Source organism: Polypterus senegalus, chromosome 1, assembly GCF_016835505.1.
Source record: "Polypterus senegalus isolate Bchr_013 chromosome 1, ASM1683550v1, whole genome shotgun sequence".
Lineage (NCBI taxonomy): Eukaryota > Metazoa > Chordata > Cladistia > Polypteriformes > Polypteridae > Polypterus > Polypterus senegalus.
In genome coordinates, this window is record NC_053154.1 from 103190547 (window position 1) to 103212731 (window position 22185).

At 39.1% G+C, this 22185-nt stretch overlaps 1 protein-coding gene across 3 annotated transcripts in view; it reads left to right on the plus strand.

Moving 5' to 3' along the window:
* Positions 1-22185, plus strand: part of large2 (LARGE xylosyl- and glucuronyltransferase 2) — a 58963-nt gene that overhangs the window by 33306 nt on the left and 3472 nt on the right. For all 3 annotated transcript variants that reach the window (XM_039754947.1, XM_039754953.1, XM_039754960.1), the window contains 3 exons: positions 3079-3357; positions 10524-10670; positions 17857-18052. In XM_039754947.1, the coding sequence (XP_039610881.1) occupies positions 3079-3357; positions 10524-10670; positions 17857-18052 (622 nt within the window). The remainder of the gene's footprint in view (positions 1-3078; positions 3358-10523; positions 10671-17856; positions 18053-22185) is intronic.

Consider the following 22185-nt stretch of genomic DNA (forward strand, 5'->3'; position numbering starts at 1 on the left):
TCCCTATGATGCGTTGTGCGGTTTTCACCACCCGCTGCAGTGCCTTGCGGTCAGCAACAGAGCAATTCCCATACCAGGCCGTAATACAGTAATGCAGCATACGAGAAAACCAAAAATATTACATATCAGCTATATTACAGCTTATCTGCCCTGTGTAGACCCTCCCCAGTTGGGAAGGAGGCTCTGATTTATACCATTGTCTGGATTAATAATTATAGCAAGGCACAACATTAAGAATAGTTTTTCATTTGTTTGTTAGAGCTGCACCAGAGTCCAGGGTTCAGTTCCATCCTAATCACTGTCTGGGTTGTGTTTACATGCTCTCTCTCTATCCTTAGTTTTTTTTTTCTTTAGGCACTATTTTGTCCACGTTTTTCACTATGGTTTGCTCCTTCCAAAATAAAATTCTAATTTGCCACCACTCTTCAGGGGGTCTTCCTCAATTTTGGATGGAGACACCTATCATTTGGTTTATGTCTAGATTTATAAGCAGTAGTGGCTTACAGCTTGTGGTCACTGTGGACTGTTTAAAAGATCATAATATAAATCTCCCAATTTGTGTTTGTTTACATAATTTGACTTAACATGGAGTAATGTGCAGCCAACTTTACTTAAAGTCCCGAGCACAATTCATGTAGATTCTGCTCACTGCCATGAGGGTGCAGGACAAATGTTTGTAATAATGCTTGCGGTGACAAATGTGCTTATAAATGTTTAAATATTTAAGGTAATATAAATCATTTATCAAATGCATATACAGTACACATATAAAATGAATAGTTATGGTTGTTGCTACGCACATTTTTTCTTGGTGTAAATTTGTCAATACACTATTGTACCAGACACCTTATTGTACTACTTCTTCAGATACTACATTTATTTAGGAAATAGGAGGTAGATAAGGAACCATATCATACAAGAATTGTAATATTGCTCATGCAGATTTTTATTTTATAATGAATTCCCCACAGTTCTCAATGTATTTAAGTGAAAGGTACTCCAAATTGCCTTTACAGCAGGAAGGTTGCCATAAACAGGGATATGACTCTGTATCTTTATTTTGTATCTGTGTCATCACTTTTAACCAGGCACACTCATACCTATTTTTTTTCTTTATTAGTTATTTGGCACCCCTCAATTGAGTCTGTATGAATAAGTGTGGGTGTGCGCACTGGCGCTCCATATAGGATCAGCTGATGCATTCCATCTGATACTGTCAGGTTAGGCTTCAGCTTTCTTATAATAAATCAGCTGTGTTCAGGAAGTGGATAGATGGAATAGCAAGCAAATAATATGCAATATAAGAACTCATCACAACAAAAGATGCATAAAATACAAAAATATAGGTTAACAGGCTAGCCAATAAACGATAAAGCTTAAAAATGAAAATCTGCCACCCTCTGCATTCTCCTGTTTTCTTTCCATGTAAAGTCAGTATATAGGCCATACTCTTTACAAGAGATGAAGCAAATATCATGTTCTATGGAGGAAAGGCAAGAATGCAGATTTGAATGTTTTTTAGAAAGGTTCTGAATATTGTGACAAAAGGCTGAAAATTAACAATAGTTTTAGTCATAAGTCAGTTCACTTAAGTAATTGCTGTAATTTTATATTCATCTGGTGAAGCCAAAACATGCACCATGATAAAGTGATGTTTTGCCCAAGGGTTGGTTCTTGTATTGTGTCCTTTGCTGCTGGGCTAGCCTAACTTCTAGTGATTCCAGTCTGAATATAGTTCGGTTCAGGAGAGGGGCTGACTAATTAATAATGCTAGGGTGAATGCTGATGGAGGAGCTTGTTTATCTGGGATATTACAAACAATTCCAATTAATGACCAATAAATAATGAGCAATGAAAAGTCAGCAAAAATGAACCTGGATTTAACAATATTCAGCAAACTGTTGGGACAGGAAATTAATGTAATGACTAAAGAATGTACTGCATGGTGTAATAAGGATGAAAAAGAGACACAAAAAGGTTAGGGATGGCCACACCGTATACTTGAAAAAAGGTAGTGAAAAAAGGGAGTCCAAAAGAGAACTGACTAAAATGTTGAAAGCTGCTCTATAAATATGGCTGAATGGAGGAAGAGGTGGAATCAGGGAGCCCGGGACAGGAACTGACGTGGCAAGAAGATGGGCTCTGTGTACCAGATACAATGTCATCAGAGGGTGCCGAAAGTGATGTCAACAGGGGCCGGACAGGTGGTAATGTCATTATGAGTCAGGTTCTTCGGCTGGTCTGCAGAGGGACAAAAGGAGAAAGGATCACGTGACAGCATCAACCCCTGGTCCGGCTGAGAAATAACAATATTTGAGCCTGTAAACTGTCTCCTATATGCACGTGTGTGACAATGGATATAGAATAATACAGAAAATATCAGTCTAATCTAGTGTGTGTCGTTCATTTACATCAATACACTAGGTTTGCCTGTACTCAAGTACTCTGTTGAAGTTTTCTGTTTCAAAAGCTGTGTAAGAGCTTGGAGCCTTTCTACAAGGAAGAGCTTTATACAAGAATAAATTGAATTCAATTGTTGTTTTATCCCTCTTGGGTGACCTGTTCATTTATAAATATCCCATCAAGTAGAGATATTTTATCTTCAAAACTGTTTGTCCTTTTTATCAATTATTCTATAATCATTGGAGATAAAACAAAGTTTTATAAACATCATAATGTAATGGATTAGTGCTTTATCCAATGTTGATTTCTACCTTGCACCTGGTGGTTGTCCCAGGACAGACTGCAGAACTGGACTGCACTTAAATATTAATGAAGGATTATAGTTCATAGACCATATTTCAGGAAAAATACATTCTGATGGTTTGTTCATTGACTTATTCTACACAGCAAGCTACCCAACACTAATTTAATTCTCATAAATAAAATGATGAGATTTAAAAAAATTAAGTCCAAAAGAATGGGTAGTTCATACTTCATTGCTGAATTCATAATGAGGTGTTTCATTTCATATCTGGACATTTGACACTAGATAACTGGATTACAATAATAGTCAAACATTGACATCCTTGTAACATTTGTTAAGGGCTATCCCCATTTATTCTGATCTGTTATCAGGTTGCAAATGCTGGAAGCTCTCTGTGCACACTGGGAAGGTCCCATGAGTCTTGCACTGTATCTGACCGATGCTGAAGCACAACAATTCCTGCGTTATACTCAAAGCTCCTTAATTCTGAAGACCCGTATGAATGTTGGCTACCACATTGTCTACAAGGAAGGAAAGTTTTATCCCATCAACCTTCTGAGAAACGTGGCTCTCACGCATGCCAAGACACCTTTTGTCTTTTTGGCAGACATTGATGTCCTTCCAATGTTTGGGTTGTATGAGTACCTCAGGTGAGTTTAGTGCATGTTTCCTGAATTTATTATACAAATGAAAATAATAAAAAATGCTTTTCTCACATTTATTTCAGTTGTGGACTCCTAAAATGATTAATTGTCAGTAAGACGAAGTATTGAAAAAACAGGGCTTGAATTTCTCAGTGGAACAAATGAGCTCCTTCAGATGGGAAGTCTGAAGTGAATGTGGTCATAACTCTTGAACTTTTATATCAGACAGCTAGAAAAAGTAAAGACAGAAACTGTTTTATGAGAGTCTGTAATTTTCTTTTTTTTATTTTACAGTACTGCAGTAGAAGCATCTGCTGTCTGAAATTTAATTTTGTGATAATCACACAAATAAAACATCAGTACTTAATATACAATTCAATGAAAACAGTAATGGTTACTCTACAGTAGCATTTAAACAACTAATTTAACAAAACACATTTAGAAATATTGATCAACTTAATAGAAAAAATGTTAAGGTTAATATGTTTGCGTTTCACAAAGGGCACATAAAAAATATGTTCTTTCATTTCTATACTCAATTGCTAGCCCACAAACATGTGCACACCTTAAAATATGTGGTAAATAACAATATACTTTAACAACTGAGAAAATTGGTGCTTAGCTTGACTTTTGCAGGCTTGTGTGTTCTAGTTTTATTTCTGTATATATAAATTTCGTTATCATTATTACCATCTGAAGAAGAATCTCTGGAGCAACAAAAACAAGAACTGAGGCAAGTGTATTGTTTTGAAGTCATAGCTATTCATGCATGTAATTGTGGAAAGACGAATCAGGGCTGGTAGAATTTTCTGAATGGCTGTCTGAAGGTAAAATATAAAGACGGACAGAAAGTAAGCAAACAGGAGGCTGACTGCTCTTTTATCATCTTATTCAAATACCTCTTTTTTTTTTTTTTTACAGAAATTCATTCAATAGATGGTTTAGTTACCCTAAACTCCTCTCTATGTAGCCAAAACAGATTCTTGGGTATATGAAATTTCTTGTATTTCACCGGCACCTGAATTCTCTTCTCTAGTTTGTCTCTTGATATTTACATTTGAGTAGGATCTCATCTTACACCTTAAAATGATCTTTACATAGTTATATAGTATGTCAATATGCCTTTAATAGTACAATGCAAGTTAAATCTATGTACTGTACAAGTATGTATATATACCAAAACATCCTATATTTCTATAACTATTTAAACCGTGTATAGTAGTAATGTTTTAATCATTAATATTTACAGGTCACTGAAAAATAAACTTGCTAATCATTGTCTTGAACTCTGATAGGCTTAGTTTTGATAGATCTAAACATTTAACCAGATGTGACTGAAGAGCAGGGAACAGAGGATGCCTGACAGGTCAGATAAAACATTTACTTGATTAAGTCAAGGATGGCATCTTATAATTGCAGAATCGGTGCTTATTACTCTTTTTAGCATCATTGACTAACTATAATTACACACATAGTATTCACTTTCAGAAAGCACTTACTCTAGCAAGTGTTAAAGTGTAAAAAAAATCTAATGAAAGAACTCTACACTTTGTACCCTGGAACAATTTATGTCCCTCACTGACTATTTTCAGGTTTTCATAGGACAGTACAAAGATATACAGTATATAATCCTTTCACAGTTTCCTGTTTTTTCTCCATGGGTATACTCTGAATAGGCAGTGCCTGGTGGACCTTTTGTATTTAGCGTTAGGGTTGTAGCCACACTATGAGTCCAGGCTACTTCAACTGATTTTTCTCCATCTAGTGTTTAGATGTCTCTACTCTGAGACTCACTCAGAGTGGTATGTGGAAGATTTTCACTTCAGTTACTTGTAAACACAATCTTGCCGTTTTATTCACCATCCACAGCTTTTGACCAAAGATGAGGATGTAGGTATGCACTGAAGAGTAGAATAGGAGTTCTGTTTTAAGTCATATTCTCTGTTATATCACCATTATTTAGTACATGCCAATAATACTGCTTTTACTGCATCACTTTGGAGGTCAATAGTGTAATCTCCTCTACTCCCACTCATAGCCACGTGCCTGAAGCAGTTAAACTCTTCCTGCTGCCCCTCCGACATCATCTACAGATAGAAAATCACTCTTTTTGAAAAGAATACCATTCTCTAACATATGTAGGAGATGATTTTGAGTACTGCTGAGGTACATTTGGTTGGAAACTGCACCATAGTGTTCTAAAGATAGCAGTCAGATTAGGTGTGTACATTTCCAGGCTACATAGTCTCCCAGCCTTTGGTGCACATTCATACCAAGGTCACAAAATCACGAACAAGAGGGTAGGCAAGCTACAGTCTTACTGAACTCCAAAGCTCACTTGGAATACGTTAAATAGATATGACTTAAAGCCAAGAATGTGAATACAGCTTTCCCTGTACATGTACACAGTATAAATATGCATAACATCAACTTCTGAAGGATCTAGTGGAATGTGCTTTTTGAATGTAATTTGTTACACTTATGTTTTCAGAGAGCATTTGTATGGTACGGTGTGATGGCATTAGTATCTGTGTAAAGATGCCTGTGCCTGAATTATGCATGCAATATCATTGAGAACAATGAGTGCCTCTTAAGCAATGGTTGGGATAGTGTTACCACAGGTGTATGAAAAATATCAAACAAAAGTGATTTTTAGTTCCGTAGGTACATTTTTATAATTGTTATCCTATCTAAGATACCCGTAGGACAAAATGTTCATTGCTCCTTCTGAATCTGATTCTTCACTGTTGACCAGAGTCTAGTACTGAATGTCATCCTTAGACTTGCTCATGGAGGCAGAGGACTCACTCTCTGATCTCTTAAAAATGTGAATCCACCCACAAGAAAGAAGAACTGCTAATCCTAAAAATGCAAGGTGTATAACCAGCATACCATACCACACCCACTAAAATGATTTGAAAAAGCACTAAAAGAAAGCAGTGCAAACGGCCTCAGTAGTAGCTCTTTTAAGAACATCCTATTATATAATAACTAGACATTAAGCCCGTTACAATAACGGGCGCTAGAACAGTATTGCATAAACATTAGTAGGAACAGTCTATATTAAATGGCAAGGGACCTTGACCTCATTCTGTTTGTTGTCTTAATTTTTTTGTTAAAAATAGTTTTGCAAGAAGCCTAAAGTAAAATAATATTAAAAATAAAATAGAAACGTATATGACAATACAGTAAGTATAATTAATATTGCCTTAGTGTAAAACTTTATAACAATCTGTAATACACAATATCTGAAGAAGATATTTAGGAAAATGTTTTTATTTTTTTACCTCAGGAAATTTTTCAATAAAATTTCATTATAGACAACATTTTTTGTAAACATCTACAATGTTGACAACAACATCTGTAAAACGTCTAACTCTTGATAATGCAACATATAACTGACCGTGGCTGAATACTGGTTCTGGCAAGTAAATGACAACTTTTTCTAAGGTTTGCCCTTGAGCTTTATTAATTGTTATGGCAAAGGCTAATGTAACTGGAAATTGTCGCCTTCTTATGGTAAAGGGTAAATTAGTAGAGGATAGAGCCAAATCAATACGGGGAATATTCTGACGCTCATTTTCTTTTTTACAATCGATCTATTTGCTCGTATTTTTCTTTGTCTTTCAGCCTTTCTTTTGTTGATGTTTACTTGCTGAGCTGACCGTTCTTCCAGGAGATGTTGCTTATATACGATTTGAGTGTCTGTGTCTTTTGTCCTACTTGACGTGTCCTTTTTTTGGGTGGCATGTTGTTAGTAGATATTTAGTTAGTAAACATGCACGGGGCAGTATGTGTGGCGTCTCCCCAGCAATGGATATTATGTGCGAGGCCACGATTACTCAATCAGCACTCTCCCCAGTAATGCTGTCCTTTATTTGCTTATCATGCGCGGCCGCGGCTACGCCATTCACTGTGTGCTCAGCTTCCAGTGTGTGTGCGTCCATGATGCCGGTCGTGCGTGTCGCACCGAGCATCGCGCATGCGCACTTCACGAAAAGACACACACACGGACACCTGGATGCACACAGGGGTTTATTAAAGAGGATGAGTCTTCAGCCTTAATGTAAATGCGGAGACTAAGAAGGGCATATTGCTGTTGGATACTCTGGAGTTTAGGTGTCCCATAGCTTAAAAACGTAGTATTCTACAGCAGGGGTCCCCAACCCCCAGTCTGCGGCCCACTACCGGGCCGCAGCTGTGTGACAGCCGGGCCGCGACAGAACTGCCAGCAACGGAGACTCACTCAGACTTTTCAGAATGCTTGGTGGGCGGGGCTTTGCAGCGGCGCAGAGAGAGGAGAGAGACCAAGGGGCGAGAGTATTACAACAAAGTATTTTTATGGTCCCGACAGTTTCCCCATATGTCTATAGAAATCTCGTTACTACGAAGTACATTCAGCAGCAGATACTTATTGCTCGTCAACATTTATAAACCATCCATTGGAACTTAATTCATTGTCACCCTCCTATAGAAAAGGCAGACACAAAAAAACGATAACAGTGTTAATGCTTGTGATGTGAAATCTGTTGGAATGACAAATGCAATGCATATGTCTTTGTTATATGCAAAAAATCAGAAAAATCTCGGGTTGCAAACGTATGCAAACTGCTTAATAACTTAATAATAATAGAAATGTAATGTAAATGGTGTATAAAACTACCCAACGAACCCGCCCCGAATCCTCACCCATTTCTCATCCCCCTGGTCCCTGGGAAAATGTGCTTCTAGTAAAGTGGTCCTTGCTGTCAAAAAGGTTGGGGACCACTGTTCTACAGTAATGTTCTTTTATCCTCCGAATTTTAAGGAAACCTACAACTTGAGATTAGGGTATGGCCTATGGATATTAACACTAGTGAGTTCTGCAAGGTTAGAAGAGAACATTTATAACTGTATATGTGAGGGAAAGGAATTTAAGATAAACTCTCAGCTTAATTAGAGGAACACAAGGTGCTTTAAGTACTGGTGCTAAATTTGCATTACTTCTTGGTTCTAGTTCTAAACAACCTGACTATAAAGCATTATCCAGTTTATAATGAATTACATAATTGCCCTTGGGTATTTATACAGTTAAGCTGTGTGAGATTTTCCAAGTTGTCCCTGTGTACTCTTGACATTCCACTCTCCTGTCACAGTCCAAAGATATGGATATCAGGTTAATTAGTGACTCTAAAATGATCTTCTCTGAGAGACTTTGGCAGAGTAAATGAATATGCCTTGTGGTGGATTGGGGGCTCAAACAGGTTGGTTTCTATTCTTGCACACAATGCTGTGGGGACAAGCTCCAACTTCTAGTAATGCATAACAAACAGTTCAGAGAAATGGATGGATATATACACATTAAGCTGACCTCACTTGCCGAAGTCTGAGCTGCACATTAAATTTAAAGAAAAATGAAACATTTCTCTGGAGCAGCTTTACAGAAATAGCACACATAATCCTTAAATATTCAAAGTGACTCAAAGAAGAAAAGGGGAAAAGCGCTTTTATGTAGAACATGCTGAAAAATAATTAGCCTGCCTACCAGCTATGCTTTGCTTTGAAATAACCGCCTCTCTGCAATGGAAGGATGAATCAAACACCACATTGCCTACCAGGGTCAGGAGAGTTGTACACAGGGGGCTTACAGTGAAATGCAGTGAGAGTCTGTTGCTTTCTTTGCATCACATGGTTACTGAGGGCAAACCACCTACTAATAAGCTCCTATGTAAAAAGAAAGAAGGCAAAAGTCTAAAAACATAACAGCAGCAATCATTACATTTGATATAACATCAATATCATAAAAAGCTGGCCAGCAATCAGAGTGAAAACGTTTAGCATCATGCATTGTGGGAATTATAGCTTTTTTTGATTATTATAATTACTTTAACGGTTAATATATGCAGTACCTTATTCTATTCAAAATTTCAAATGTTCAAAGCAGACTGACATTTTACCTTTTGCTTCTCCAGCATAGGGTACATCCATAATATTTAGATAAATATGTGCTTGTTTGGTGATTGGTCACTCTAATTGGGCCAAGGCTGGTCCTATATATTGCCTTCTCCTACTGCTGGGATAGGCTTCATTTCCCTGCATGTCATAACTGGAATGAGTAGGTTTGGAAATTGGGTAGAAGCATAAACAATGCTTACAGTATATAAAACAACAACATCCATACTAAGTACTTCCAAAGAATTTAACAAAAGAGCCAATGGTTAGATTATAAATCAGGCATGTTTTTAACTGAACTACACACAACCTTTCATTGCAGATCAGTTGCAAAACAAATTCTAAAGTTATCAGCTAGTTAGGTTAAAGATTTGCATCACATGAATTTGTGTATGTTTAAGATAAAGGGCCCTTATTTCATATACTGTAACTTCTTTGTTAGGTAGACCTCCATCCCAATGTTCTTTAAATGTTTATTTAGCTATCCAGTTAACAGTTTTAACTAATGCCTTTAACAATTTGCTCAGCATCGCACAGCAAGCTAATAACAATCATCTTATGGTTTAAAGTTTAATGCAAGTGTAGTTTTTATTGTCACTTGTAAGAAAGTTTTTTTTTTCTCTATTGTGAGACATTGTCAAAAAAGACAGACTTGGTCTACTGCAAGCTTATATTTTAAAACTTGATGCAGCCTGTTTAATTCTATAATTTTGTCTTACTATGGCACCACTAATATTAATTCAAAGCATCATATTCCAAGTGCGTATCTGATGTTTTGCTACTTGGCATGGATATTTGTTTGGCAGAAGGAATTATACACATTCCTTATCAGTGTTTCTAAAACTTTTATAATATATTTTCTCTCTTAAGTAATGGTGGAACAAAGTCTGTCATACAACACTTGGAAGTTGGAACCCAGCTAAACTTCCAGCTGAAAAGCATTTGCAGTGGAGTTGGGAAGTCTTATTGTCTTTGTATCATTATCTTGTGATGATTTGTTTTTTTTTTTCTATAATCCAAAAATATACTGTCAGGGGAATTTACAACTCCACTAATTTAGACTGGGTAACAGCATGATCAATCAGTCAATATTTATTTTTGTGGTGCTGCACTAGAAGAATAGAATCACTTGGGACAAATACAGAAAAATTCATGCAAATGAATTAATATTACTGTTTGGAATTTTTTGTGGAATGTTCTTTAAAAGAAAAAAAAGATTTTTTATTTTCTTTACATCCTAGAAAATACATTGGACTTCTCAACATGGCTCATGGCAAGAAAGCCCTGATTGTTCCAGCATTTGAAACCCTTCGGTATCGTCTTTCATTCCCACGATCCAAAACTGAACTTCTTGACTTGATGGATGAGGGGATACTCTATACTTTCAGGTATGGACAGAACAATAAAAATGAAGGCCTCTTTGGTTCTGCTCTCTCTGTGGCACCGATTCACTATTAAATCTTTTACTTGGGCTGCGTATTCTCTTTTGGTGTTATATACTGACAAGTTAACAACAATGTTATGCACCTTGAACAAGACTGTACTGTCTCTGGATAACATTACACTCATCACTAACAATGTAATATACAAAGGAAGAGTCAAATTGTGGTGCAAGGCAGGATTATGGAAAAGGAAACTAACTGAAAAAACTGTGCATAAAACAAAAATGCAGTAATTATTTTATATATAATTAGTGGTAGCACTTCTGCCTCACAGTAAGGAGACTGGAGTTCGCCTCCCGGGTCCTCCCTGCATGGAGTTTGCATGTTCTTCCCGTGTCTGCGTGGGTTTCCTCCGGGTGCTCTGGTTTCCTCCCACAGTCCAAAGGCATGCAGGCTAGGTTTATTGGCGATCCTAAATTGTCCCTAGTGTGTGTGTGTGTGTGTGCCCTGCGGTGGGCTAGTGCCCTGCCTAGGGTTTGTTTCCTGCCTTGTGCCCTATGCTGGCTGGGACTGGCTCCAGCAGACCCCCGTGACCCTGTGTTAGGATATAGCGGGTTGGAAAATGACTGACTGACAAACTTAAACTTTAGTAAAAATATCCCTAGTAAGGCAATGTCACCAGACTTGAAATACATGACACTCACACTACTGTACTGTTCTGTACACTGATTTTACAACTGACTTATTCAAAAATGTATTTTTGTTAAAAGTACTGGCCATTGTTATACAACAGGAAATACAAAATTTGTTATGGCTGCAGGTTTTCATTCTAACTCTTTTCTTAATTAGTGACTAGCCTTTGTTGCTAATTAACTCTTTGCCTTAATTCTAATTGATGCACAACTCAAGGCCCCTTAATTATTTCTTTTTTCTTTAATTAGCAATCAAACAATATTAAGACACAAACTGTACCAACACATAAACAACAACCTGCATCCATCACACAATAACTGAAAATAAAGAAAGGTGAAGGCCTCAGTAATGTTGATCTGCTCAGGTCCCCAAAACATTTTGACAGTGCTCTTAAAAAACAAAATCAACAGTTTTAGAAATGTCTGCCATGGCAGAATGAGTGCCATGGTATTAAATAAAGAGTTTAATTAGCAACGAGAATTGGTTTCAAGTTAAGAAACTGAATGAAGGTTGGAGTTTGAGGCCCCAACTTAGTTGGTCATTTGTTGGCTCACTTCATATCAAATTTATGTTTAGGTGCCATTTAATGAAAAAAGAATCAATTCAGCGGTTAAAGTCTCAAGAAAAGTCAATTAAAATAAAGGGAAATAGTTAATTAGCAGCAAAAACTGGTCACTAATTAAGAAAAGAATTAGAATGAAAACTTACAGCCACAGTTCCAGGACTGGTGTTGGAGACCCCTGCTTTAGATGCATGGTGCGGAGTCTGCTTCACCGTGTAGTTAGAAAACATTCAGCATGCAGTGAAAACCCACAGCATGGAGGCCCTAGACGCTTCAAGTAATGGTGCGACTCTCGTAGATCGGGTGCAGTCCAAGTGCATACAGGTAAAGAGGGCGTTCAACACCAATTAGGGGATCTTTTGACTTGGGGTAATATTTGGTCTGTTTGTTGGCTGCTGCACTTCAGTTCAGTTGAGACAAAGAGGAGGATATTCAAGCCCTGTTCACACCGGTGTTCATATCTTGTTTAAATGTATGTGCGCTGAGCGACCACTGCGTTTAAGTTGCATTTTGTAGTGGAGCTTATTTGACTTCAATATGACGGTGCATTTGCATTCATTTGCCTCGTTTTGTGTATTTCCCTGTCAGTTATCAGGCAGTCCAAACTGTTTTTATCCTGTGGGGTTTGAGCTTCATCCTTCATTGATTCGAGAAACATCGATTAATTGGCTTTTTGACCTTAAAATTGACCGCCTTGTGTTAAAAAAATCCTCCTGATACGGTAACATAGACATAGAAAGCATCACCACCACTACCGGGTTCTCCCTCTGACAGTACAGCATGTGTGTAATCTTTGAAGAAATGCGAAAAAGAAAAGCTGGTACATTATATATACATGCACTTAATAATGGGATCTGCAGATTGAATGCTTAGCGTTTTTCTACTGATTGCTGCGAATCAGACCATTGCCACAGGCTTTCATCAATTGCTTTTGGTTGGACGCACATTCTCAGTACTTCAGCAAAACCAGCTCTATTCAACTTGAAACAGGAACAGCAGGGTTATTTATTGCAGTGGGAGCTACCACTTTCTTTATACACAGACGCAGCAAACGGGAATAGTCTGGGCTAGGGTCAGTGACCAAGATATACGGTTTCCTGCATTTATAATGTTCCTAGCATCATCCATCGGTGACAGGCGTGTATAGCGTGATCTCGATTGGCTCGTAGTTGTTTCCGTGGCGCTATGCTGCTGCGCTGTGAACCTGCAGTTGCCTCGGTGACGTATAAGTGGTCCTCCATGGACACAATAGTTTGGGGGGGAATTTAGAAACCTCACATCCAGCACATACCCCACCCCCAACCCCCCCCTTAGCTTTGTCCACATTGGTGTGTGCATAGCGACTGTCCAATCCGGGGTCGGCACATTTACACACATTATCAACAAAATAATAATGGTAATACAGTAATGGAGAATTTGAAACAGTTTCTAGGTTTGTGCTAGTGACATAGCTTTAGCTACTAATGGATTATTAATGCTGGTTGGCGAGTGTATATGCGAGTACTGTTTCTATATTGCTTATCTCAAGGTGACAAGTAGCACCTCTTCAGGGCTAATGCTGACTCGCATATTGGTTGACAAACGTCTGAGCACACTGTCAGTTGCGTCATCACGCTCACAGGTTATGTGTGAGCATGCGCATGTGTTATTTCTGTATCTGATACACAGAAACACTGTACTTCCATGAGTTTGCACGTCGCTGCATTTGTTCAGTTGTTTGTTGACTTTGTGTGCACCTTTTTGATAAATCACACACACATTTGTCTGCAAATAAATAATTAGCTTTACAAAGCTGTTGTAGCGAATCCTTATTTGCAATGTTCAGCAGTTAATTGAGTCATTTTACATAATTCTGGTCTGCTTCATCCTTCTTATCAAGGATTAGGATTTGGTGCTACATACACACCAGTTTAACACATGCACCATTTAACAAAGTGGTCTTTCGAGCTGGAACTTGTGTGTACCAGAATTCATGGCAGTGTCCAGAAACACATGGGAAGAGCCACTAACATGTAACCTCCGTCCAAGCCGGACCCATTGCGTCCCAGGACATCTGGAGGACTACATACTCGGTTACAATCCCTGGAATGATTATGGAACAGCTGAACTTAGAGAATCAGAGGATATTCAATGGCAATCTATGTAAGAACAATGAAGGGATCTTCGCCTATGGCTGGAGAAGCTTCAGGACATGATAGATTATGCAGCAGTTTCATCTGCCATGACATTATGTCCAAAAAGACAGTCCATCAATCAACAAGCAGAGACCTTTCCACCTATGAATTGCCTGCAGCCACAAACTCACATTCAGTGTAGCTCCAGCTTGCCTTTGCTTGAACCCAGAAGTCTACATTTACAGCTAGCTGCCCCTCTCTGTGAGTCAGTTGAAGAGTTATCACAATGCCTCTCAAAAATGCAGACCCCTCACAAACAGGTTTCTACAAGTGTGCATCAGGGAGCCATTTCTTCACATGCCAAAATTTGAGTCTTGCTGTATCTCTCCTGCAGCCGCAAGGCAATGGCCACAATTTCAGCAACTGTATACTCTATATCTCATCTAGAACAGTTTTATGTGTCTCTGTCCTCCACATAGTATCCACAACAGGTATCAGAGCCTCCACAAGTACAAGGACAGGTTACGGCATTTAATCAGCCTGTACTGGATCGTAATTTACAAAGTGTAATGCAAATGGCCATTGAGTCATCATTTGGCATTCCAAAACCCAATCTCCCTACATTCTGCTCAGGTATAAAGACTAACTTTATCTTATTGAAAAAGGGATTAGACAGCCTTCTGGGACCTCATCCTTACCTTACTGAAAACTACAAATATCAGGTATTGCTTGATCACCTTAAGTTTCCCTCAGCAGAGCAGGTTGCTAAGAGATATTTGCATGATCCTAAACCTTATGCCAGTGCTATGTGTACCTGCCTACAACAGAGATAAAGTCAACCACGGCAATTCATTCAAACAGAGTTGAGTGCCATTTTGAATGTTCCTGTAGTAAGATCAGGGGATGATAAAGATATAGAGGACTTTGCACTGTCAGTCAGTATTCTAGTAGGTTTTCTGAGCTCATTAGGTGGTGCTGCTGACATTGAGCTTCTGTGTGGATCCCATGTCGATAGGCCGTTTACAAAATTGCCATCAAATTATAGAGATGCCTTTGCAGAACATTGTGTAACATGGGGCATCATACAGAGTGGAAGTAGCCAAACTTATACACTGATTGACTTTCCTGACTGGCAGGAAAGGAAAGCACAGTTACAACAAGTGGCACGGAGAGCAACAGACTTATATCAGACTTCATCCCATGGAGCTGAGCAACCTAAAACAAAACCTGCTAAAACACCACCTGTCAAGGTCTCTACAGGTTATCTTAGCAGTGAAAGAAATACCCCACAGATACAACAGGGACCTGACAGCATACATTCAAAGCCAAGTAAGAGAGAGCAGTTCAAACCATTCTGTCCTTATTGTGATAATCAAGAGCATTATTTAAATGCTTGCTCAGAGTTTACCAAATTTGACACTGTCCATTGGATGGAGTGGGTAAAGGACAAAGAATGATGCTGGAAATATGGCTGAGGGCAGAATTCAGACAAATGTACACTGAAGAAACCAGTGCCGTAGCCGTTTATGCAATCTATCTCCTCAACATGATAAGACATTGAATTTATTCTGGGTTTGAGGTTGCCTCCACCAAGCTGCATCAGAATTACGGGAGAATGAAATACATCCTATTGTGCTTGCACCTGATCATACTATAACTAAAATTCTGATTTGTGATTATGATGAACATTTACTTCACCCTGGACAATAGCGAGTATTTCCTGAAATTCGGAGAAATTACTGGATACTTCGGGGAAGACAAGCCATCAGAGGTCACCAACAAGTGTGTTGAATGTCACAAGTGACTCAGTCAGCCTTTCATTCCTAAGATGGCCAATCTTCCAAATAAACACCTATGCATACAAAAACCATCTTTCTGCTCTATGGGAGTGGACTGTTTACAATTAAAATAGGAAGAAGGTTAGAAAAGTGCTGAGGTATCATCTTTAAGTGTCTCACTACACAATGTTTTCATTTAGATTTCAATCCTAGTATGGACACAGATTAATTTCTTCTAGCTCTCAGAAGATTCATCGCTTGACGTGGTAAGCTTTATGAGATTGTGGCTGATAGAGGAACTAACTTCCGAAGTGGGGACCGGGAACTTAAAGAAGCATTTGCCACCATGGAGCCTGCACTTCAGGAACAACTTGCAAAACAAAGAATACAATTTCAGTTCAATCTGCCTCATGCTCCTCATTTTGGAGGGGTATGGGAATGATAGATTAGATCTGTGAAGAACTCCCTACATATTGTCCTCAAGGACCATACTGTGTCAAAGGAAGTTCTCCCAACAGTGCTGGTGGAAGTAGTGGCATTCTCAATGCAAAACCTCTTGCATATGTTTCTTCTGATATAGCTGATCCAGAGCCAATTACTCCAAATCTCTTGCTCATGGAGCAGCGGGGCGCTTCCTTACCACAAGCAGCCTATGGATCTAGTGGTTCATTGGGACATTGTTGATGGAAACACAGCCAGGTTTTGGCTGACCATTTTTTGTCAAACTTTACCAGGCGCTACTTACATGACTTACAACAAAGACATAAATAGAAGAACTCCTCATCCATCTTAAATGTTGGACAGATTGTTCTAATCATTGATCCACAGCTGCCTAGGGCTTTTTGGCCTGTTAGAAAGGTCACTAAAGTTATCCCTAGTGATGACAGAAACATTTGCGTTGCTGAAGTCAAAGTGAAGTATCATATTTATACTCGTCCAGTGAGTAAGCTTATAGAGTTACCGGAAATACCAGACAAATGACACGGACGCATTTAAGTATTTCAGATTTTTTGCTCAAATTTGGGGGAGGCTGTACAAAAGTCTGAGCACGCTGTCTGTTGCGTCATCACCGTTACAGGTTATGTGTGAGCATGCGCACATGTTATTTCTGTATCTGATATGTGGAAACTCTGCACTTCCATGAGTCTGCATGTTGCTGCATTTGTTCAATTGTTTGTTGACTTTGCGTGTCTGTTTAATAAACCACATCAACATTTATTTGCATATAAATATTTAGCTTTAAAAAGCCATTGCAACGAATACTTCCTTTGCAACAGTATTTGAAGAACTTATGCGGAAATCGTTGTATTTCTTCATAGATTACACATGCTGTGCTGTCAGTGGGTGAACCCAGTAGCGGTGGTGATTTTTTCTCTGCCTTATCAGGAGGATTTTTTAACACAAGGGGGTCAGTGTTCAGGTCTAATAAAGCCAACTGATCCATATTTCACAAATCCAATGGAGGATGAACATTAAACCCCACAGGTTAAAAACACTCTGGATTACCTGGGAACTGCCCCTCACTTGTAAATACACAAAAGTACAATCTGGGGTGCAGGGTGGCATTTGCAAGAGGCAAACGAACGTGGATGTAACATCATACTGAACTAAATTAAACATCACTACAAAATGCAACTTAAACACCTAGGTCGCTCAGAGTGCATTCATTTAACCAAGATTTGAATGCCTGTGTGGACAGTGCCTTAGAACTATTTTTTTTTATTTTTATTTATATGTCCTGCGGTGGGTTGGCACCCTGCCCAGGATTGGTTCCTGCCTTGTGCCCTGTGTTGGCTGGGATTGGCTCCAGCAGACCCTCGTGACCCTGTGTTCGGATTCAGCGGGTTGGAAAATGGATGGATGGATATGTGTGCAATATTGTTTGGAAATGTTTTGTTTTCTACTAGACAGCAGAAGTAGAAGATTACTGCAAGCCTAGGCTACAGCTTCCTCTGACCCTGTACTGGACAACATAGGTTTAGAAAAGGGGGGGTTTGCTTTGAAATAAGCAAATGTTGAGCTACAGCATAATGTGTTTCTTTCAGGTATCATGTGTGGCCCAAAGGACAAGCAGCAACTGATTATGCCAAGTGGCGAGTATCAACCGCTCCATACCAAGTGCAATGGGAATCTGGCTTTGAGCCTTACATTGTAGTAAGGCGTGACTGCCCAGAATATGACCAGAGGTTTGCTGCTTTTGGATGGAACAAAGCTTCCCACATAATGGAACTTGATGCCCAGGTAAGGCCAGGCATTTGCTCTTTACATTACATTATTATGCAGAGGGGGAAAAAGTGGTATTATTAGTCATTATGCACATCAAAAAAAAGTTCACTTCTCAGTATTTGTAATAGCTGGTGCCTTTTCTCATCTGTAGTCATGCCTTATTACAACTTACATTATTTGGTGCCTTCAGTGAATTGGCCATTCTAAATATTCCATGGTTTAATAGAGTATATTGTATGATGTTATTATTACTACAAGAACTTGCTAATTATGCTACTGAAGAGGTGACATGTGTCATGTTGGTTAGGCATGTGCTTGTACTGTAATAATAAATCTGAGCTTGACCTTAAGATTGTTACTCCTTTTAGGGCTGATTATTGCTTTGTTCTTTATTTTGTCAGTACAGTGTCGATTTCATGTGAACATTTTGTCATTATCACTATAACATAAGTAGAAAAAATTCTGTTTTAGTTATGTGTTCAACAATGTCATCCTATATTGCCTCACTCCCAGATAAACAGACTTCAGCTGCCTTGGTAGGGGATGGGATAACATGCTGCCTGCCCACATCTGACCGACACATTTGCAAAACAAAGATAATTATCGGTGCGCAGTTAATACAGTGATGAGGAGGTGTGAATAAATTCAAAGTGGCTCAGCATTAGGATTATTTTCACAGGCTTCGGGGATTGTAGTGTTAAATGGCTTTCCTGCGTCTTTCCTGTCTTGGGTTTCCAGTTTATCACAGCTTTGGTGATAAACACCGATTACCTGACCATTGTATGGCCTGTTTAACATAACTGGTGGCCAGTGACTGTGTCTACCAACTTTAGCAGGTAGCCACATTGTAGTGCTTTTGATGAAACATGTTGAGGCATATGGCTACACCTTTCATCACTCTCCACATCTTACTGATGTATACATTTTTGCAGAGTGATTGCTTGGCACCATCAGCCATATGCAATGCATTCACTAGAATACAGATGCACGTTGACCAATCTGTCAGCACACAACTTCAAATTCCCAGCCATCATCTGGAATGATGATACCCAAATATGTGAATTCTGTCAACTCAACAATTTTCTTTCTTACTGTGATGCAGTTTTATAGTTCGATTGACTTGCATAACCTTAGTTTTCTTGTTATTGATTCAAAGTCAAATCTTCTCTGCTTCTTGCTCTACCCATGTGGCCTCGCCCTATAGAGCTAATTGTGTCTCAGCTAATAATGTCACATCGTCTGCAAAATCCTAACTGGCGAGCTGCATACACCAATTGTCTCTAGTAACATGGAATGGCAACAGAATGCACCCTTGTCTTATGCCAATTTCGATGGTGAATTCATCTGTGTGGGCGGCACGGTGGCGCAATGGTAGCGCTGCTGCCTCGCAGTTAGGAGACCGGTTCTTCCGGGTCCTCCCTCTGTGGAGTTTGCATGTTCTCCCCGTGTCTGCATGGGTTTCCTCCGGGCGCTCCGGTTTCCTCCCACAGTCCAAAGACATGCCAGTTAGGTGGATTGGAGATTCTAAATTGGCCCTAGTGTGTGCTTGGTGTGTGGGTGTGTTTGTGTGTGTCCTGCGGTGGGTTGGCACCCTGCCCAGGATTGGTTCCTGCCTTGTGCCCTGTGTTGGCTGGGATTGGCTCCAGCAGACCCCCGTGACCCTGTATTCGGATTCAGCGGGTTAGAAAATGGATGGATGGATGGAATTCATCTGTAAATCATTCTTCAGTCATAATACATCAAGATTTGGTACAAATTGCTACTAAGCTTTGTGCTTATTGACCTTTAGCAGCATGAAGATCTGCTCACAACACAAACAGGTTCATTGGAATCCACTTGGTCTTCTCGCAGCAGAGTGTTGACCATGGTGCATAGTCATAGCAGCAGTATGAAGCAAAAAACCTTTCCAGGGACAGACAGTAGCATAATTCCTTGCCAATTACCACAATTTATAGTGGTGCCTTTCTTTGGTTACTTCACAATTACACTCGTTTACCACTCAGTTAATATTGTTGCTGTTTGCCAGCATTTGTTGTACAATTTCACCAAAACTTCTTTGAGGCTACTGCAACCATGCTTTAGCATTATTGCCAGCACATGGCCTATTCAAGGAGCTTTTGTAATTTTTCTGATCTTGCACAGCTTTTAGTACTTCACCCTTCATGATTGCATCCATAGCCACAATCAGATTTAACATAGGAGATAAGGCATTAAAGTCATACATCACCATAGATGTTGGGTAACTGAGTGCTTCATTGAAGTGTTCTGTTCACTGGGCATCTTGGGCTTCTCTTGTAAATAGGATCTTGACATTCTTGTCTAGGATAGGGCCACTGTCTTTTCTTCTTGTTCCCATTAGATCGTGACCAGGAATGACAGCAAGACATTGTATGCAGTGTCTTGGGCCTTGGAGTCTTCATTCCCTAGCCAATCCCCTTAATCAGCTTGACAGCATTTAATCCTTCTGTCCAGTGTGTGGTATCTTTCCTTAGCCACTTCTTTATCTTTCTGGGTTCTTGCTTGGTCTTCCCTCATCCTGTCCACTTTCCTTTCATCTACTTGCCTCCATTATTGGTCTTATATCCTGCACTCCTCGAGTCTTCCTTGTTAGTGTCCAACCACAGCCTCCAACCAGTCTCCACTGGCTCTCCATGTCCATGAAGTCTTACAGCAGCTTGAATAAATCTGTCTGTTTCATTTGGAAACTCTACACCATCTCATTTTTCAGCTTCTCTACATTAAAGGGGTGTGCAGTTTTGTTGTTATGGTGCTTCTTGTGCGAAAGTTGGAGACTAGTGCTTGGGAGGTGGTGTGTTGTCATACCCAGTTGCCTGTACCTTGTTGCACCCATAAGTCCTATAATGCTGCCTGCTAATACATGCATAGTCAATCTCATCACAAGTATTAGTGTTGGGCGATCACCCTGTCTTCTTTAAATGGTTTTATGTGGGAAGTAGGTGATGCTAATACACAGCAACATTTGACCATTATCAGCTCACACCTTTGATGAATGGTACAATGTCACGACCAGGAATGTTCCAGAGGACAGCTTGCAGCTGATTGTAGAAGAAGTCATCACAGGCGACTGCATCAGGTGCTGTCTGGGTTTCTTCCAAGGTTGTCATTGAATGATTGAAGCTTTTGCACCATTCTTGATCTTGTTTGTTCTTGCTTATGGTTTCTGTAGTAATTTGGCTTTTATAGTGCGGGCCATACACCCAACCCTTATTCTTTGCGCACAGGTTTGGGACCACTGATTTTAGAGTTTTTGTCACGTAAGGGAGATCCACAACCCCACATCTGACCCTTACTCCTACTGCTGGTACAAACACATTTTTTTCAGCCATTATGCAAACCTCAACACTAAAACTGTGGATGGGGTATAAATTGTCTGCTACAGTTTTGTTAAAAGGTTAAGCTCCTATTTTAATACAATTATTTAGTAGGCAACTACAGCTATTGCTACTGCTGAACAAGTCAGTCGATCTACCTAACTTCCCCTATGCATGAATAAGGCACCAAGTACCTTTCATAAGCAATAAGATTGAGCTTTTCCAATGAGTGGCAAAGGCTTGAGCAGACAAAAATATGAAATAGTAACCACAGACAAGGGAACAGTTGAGTGTCTGAATTTACTTTCTTTTTGGTTAAAAACTGCTTTGAAATTGATTTCAAAGAGTTTATTAGCAGATGATTCAAAAAAAAAAAAAAAACAAAAAAAACTTTGTAATATTTTTTTGATCCTGTGAGTTTTTCCTTTGTATCAAAATAATCTGCACTGACCCTTTGATTTTAAATAAGATATTATCAGCATTTCAAAAATTATGGAATGCTCTGTGTTACCTTATGAACAGGGAACAGTCTTTAGCTGCAAAGCATGACTAACATAATGAGGTAATCCACAAAGCAACAATTAACAATATGGGATTGAATCCAGCAGACGCCCATGACCCGGTTGTTAGGATATGACAGGTTGGATAATGGATGGAAAATAAAAAACAGATTTCTAAAAAGACCAAATATGGATTAAATGTTCAGAATGAATTAAAATAAATGTAATTCAGTAACGATTCTGACACCATGACACCCGGGAGAGCGGAACACATTCTTTAATGAGTACTTCATATTTATAAGATAGTGAATTTCAT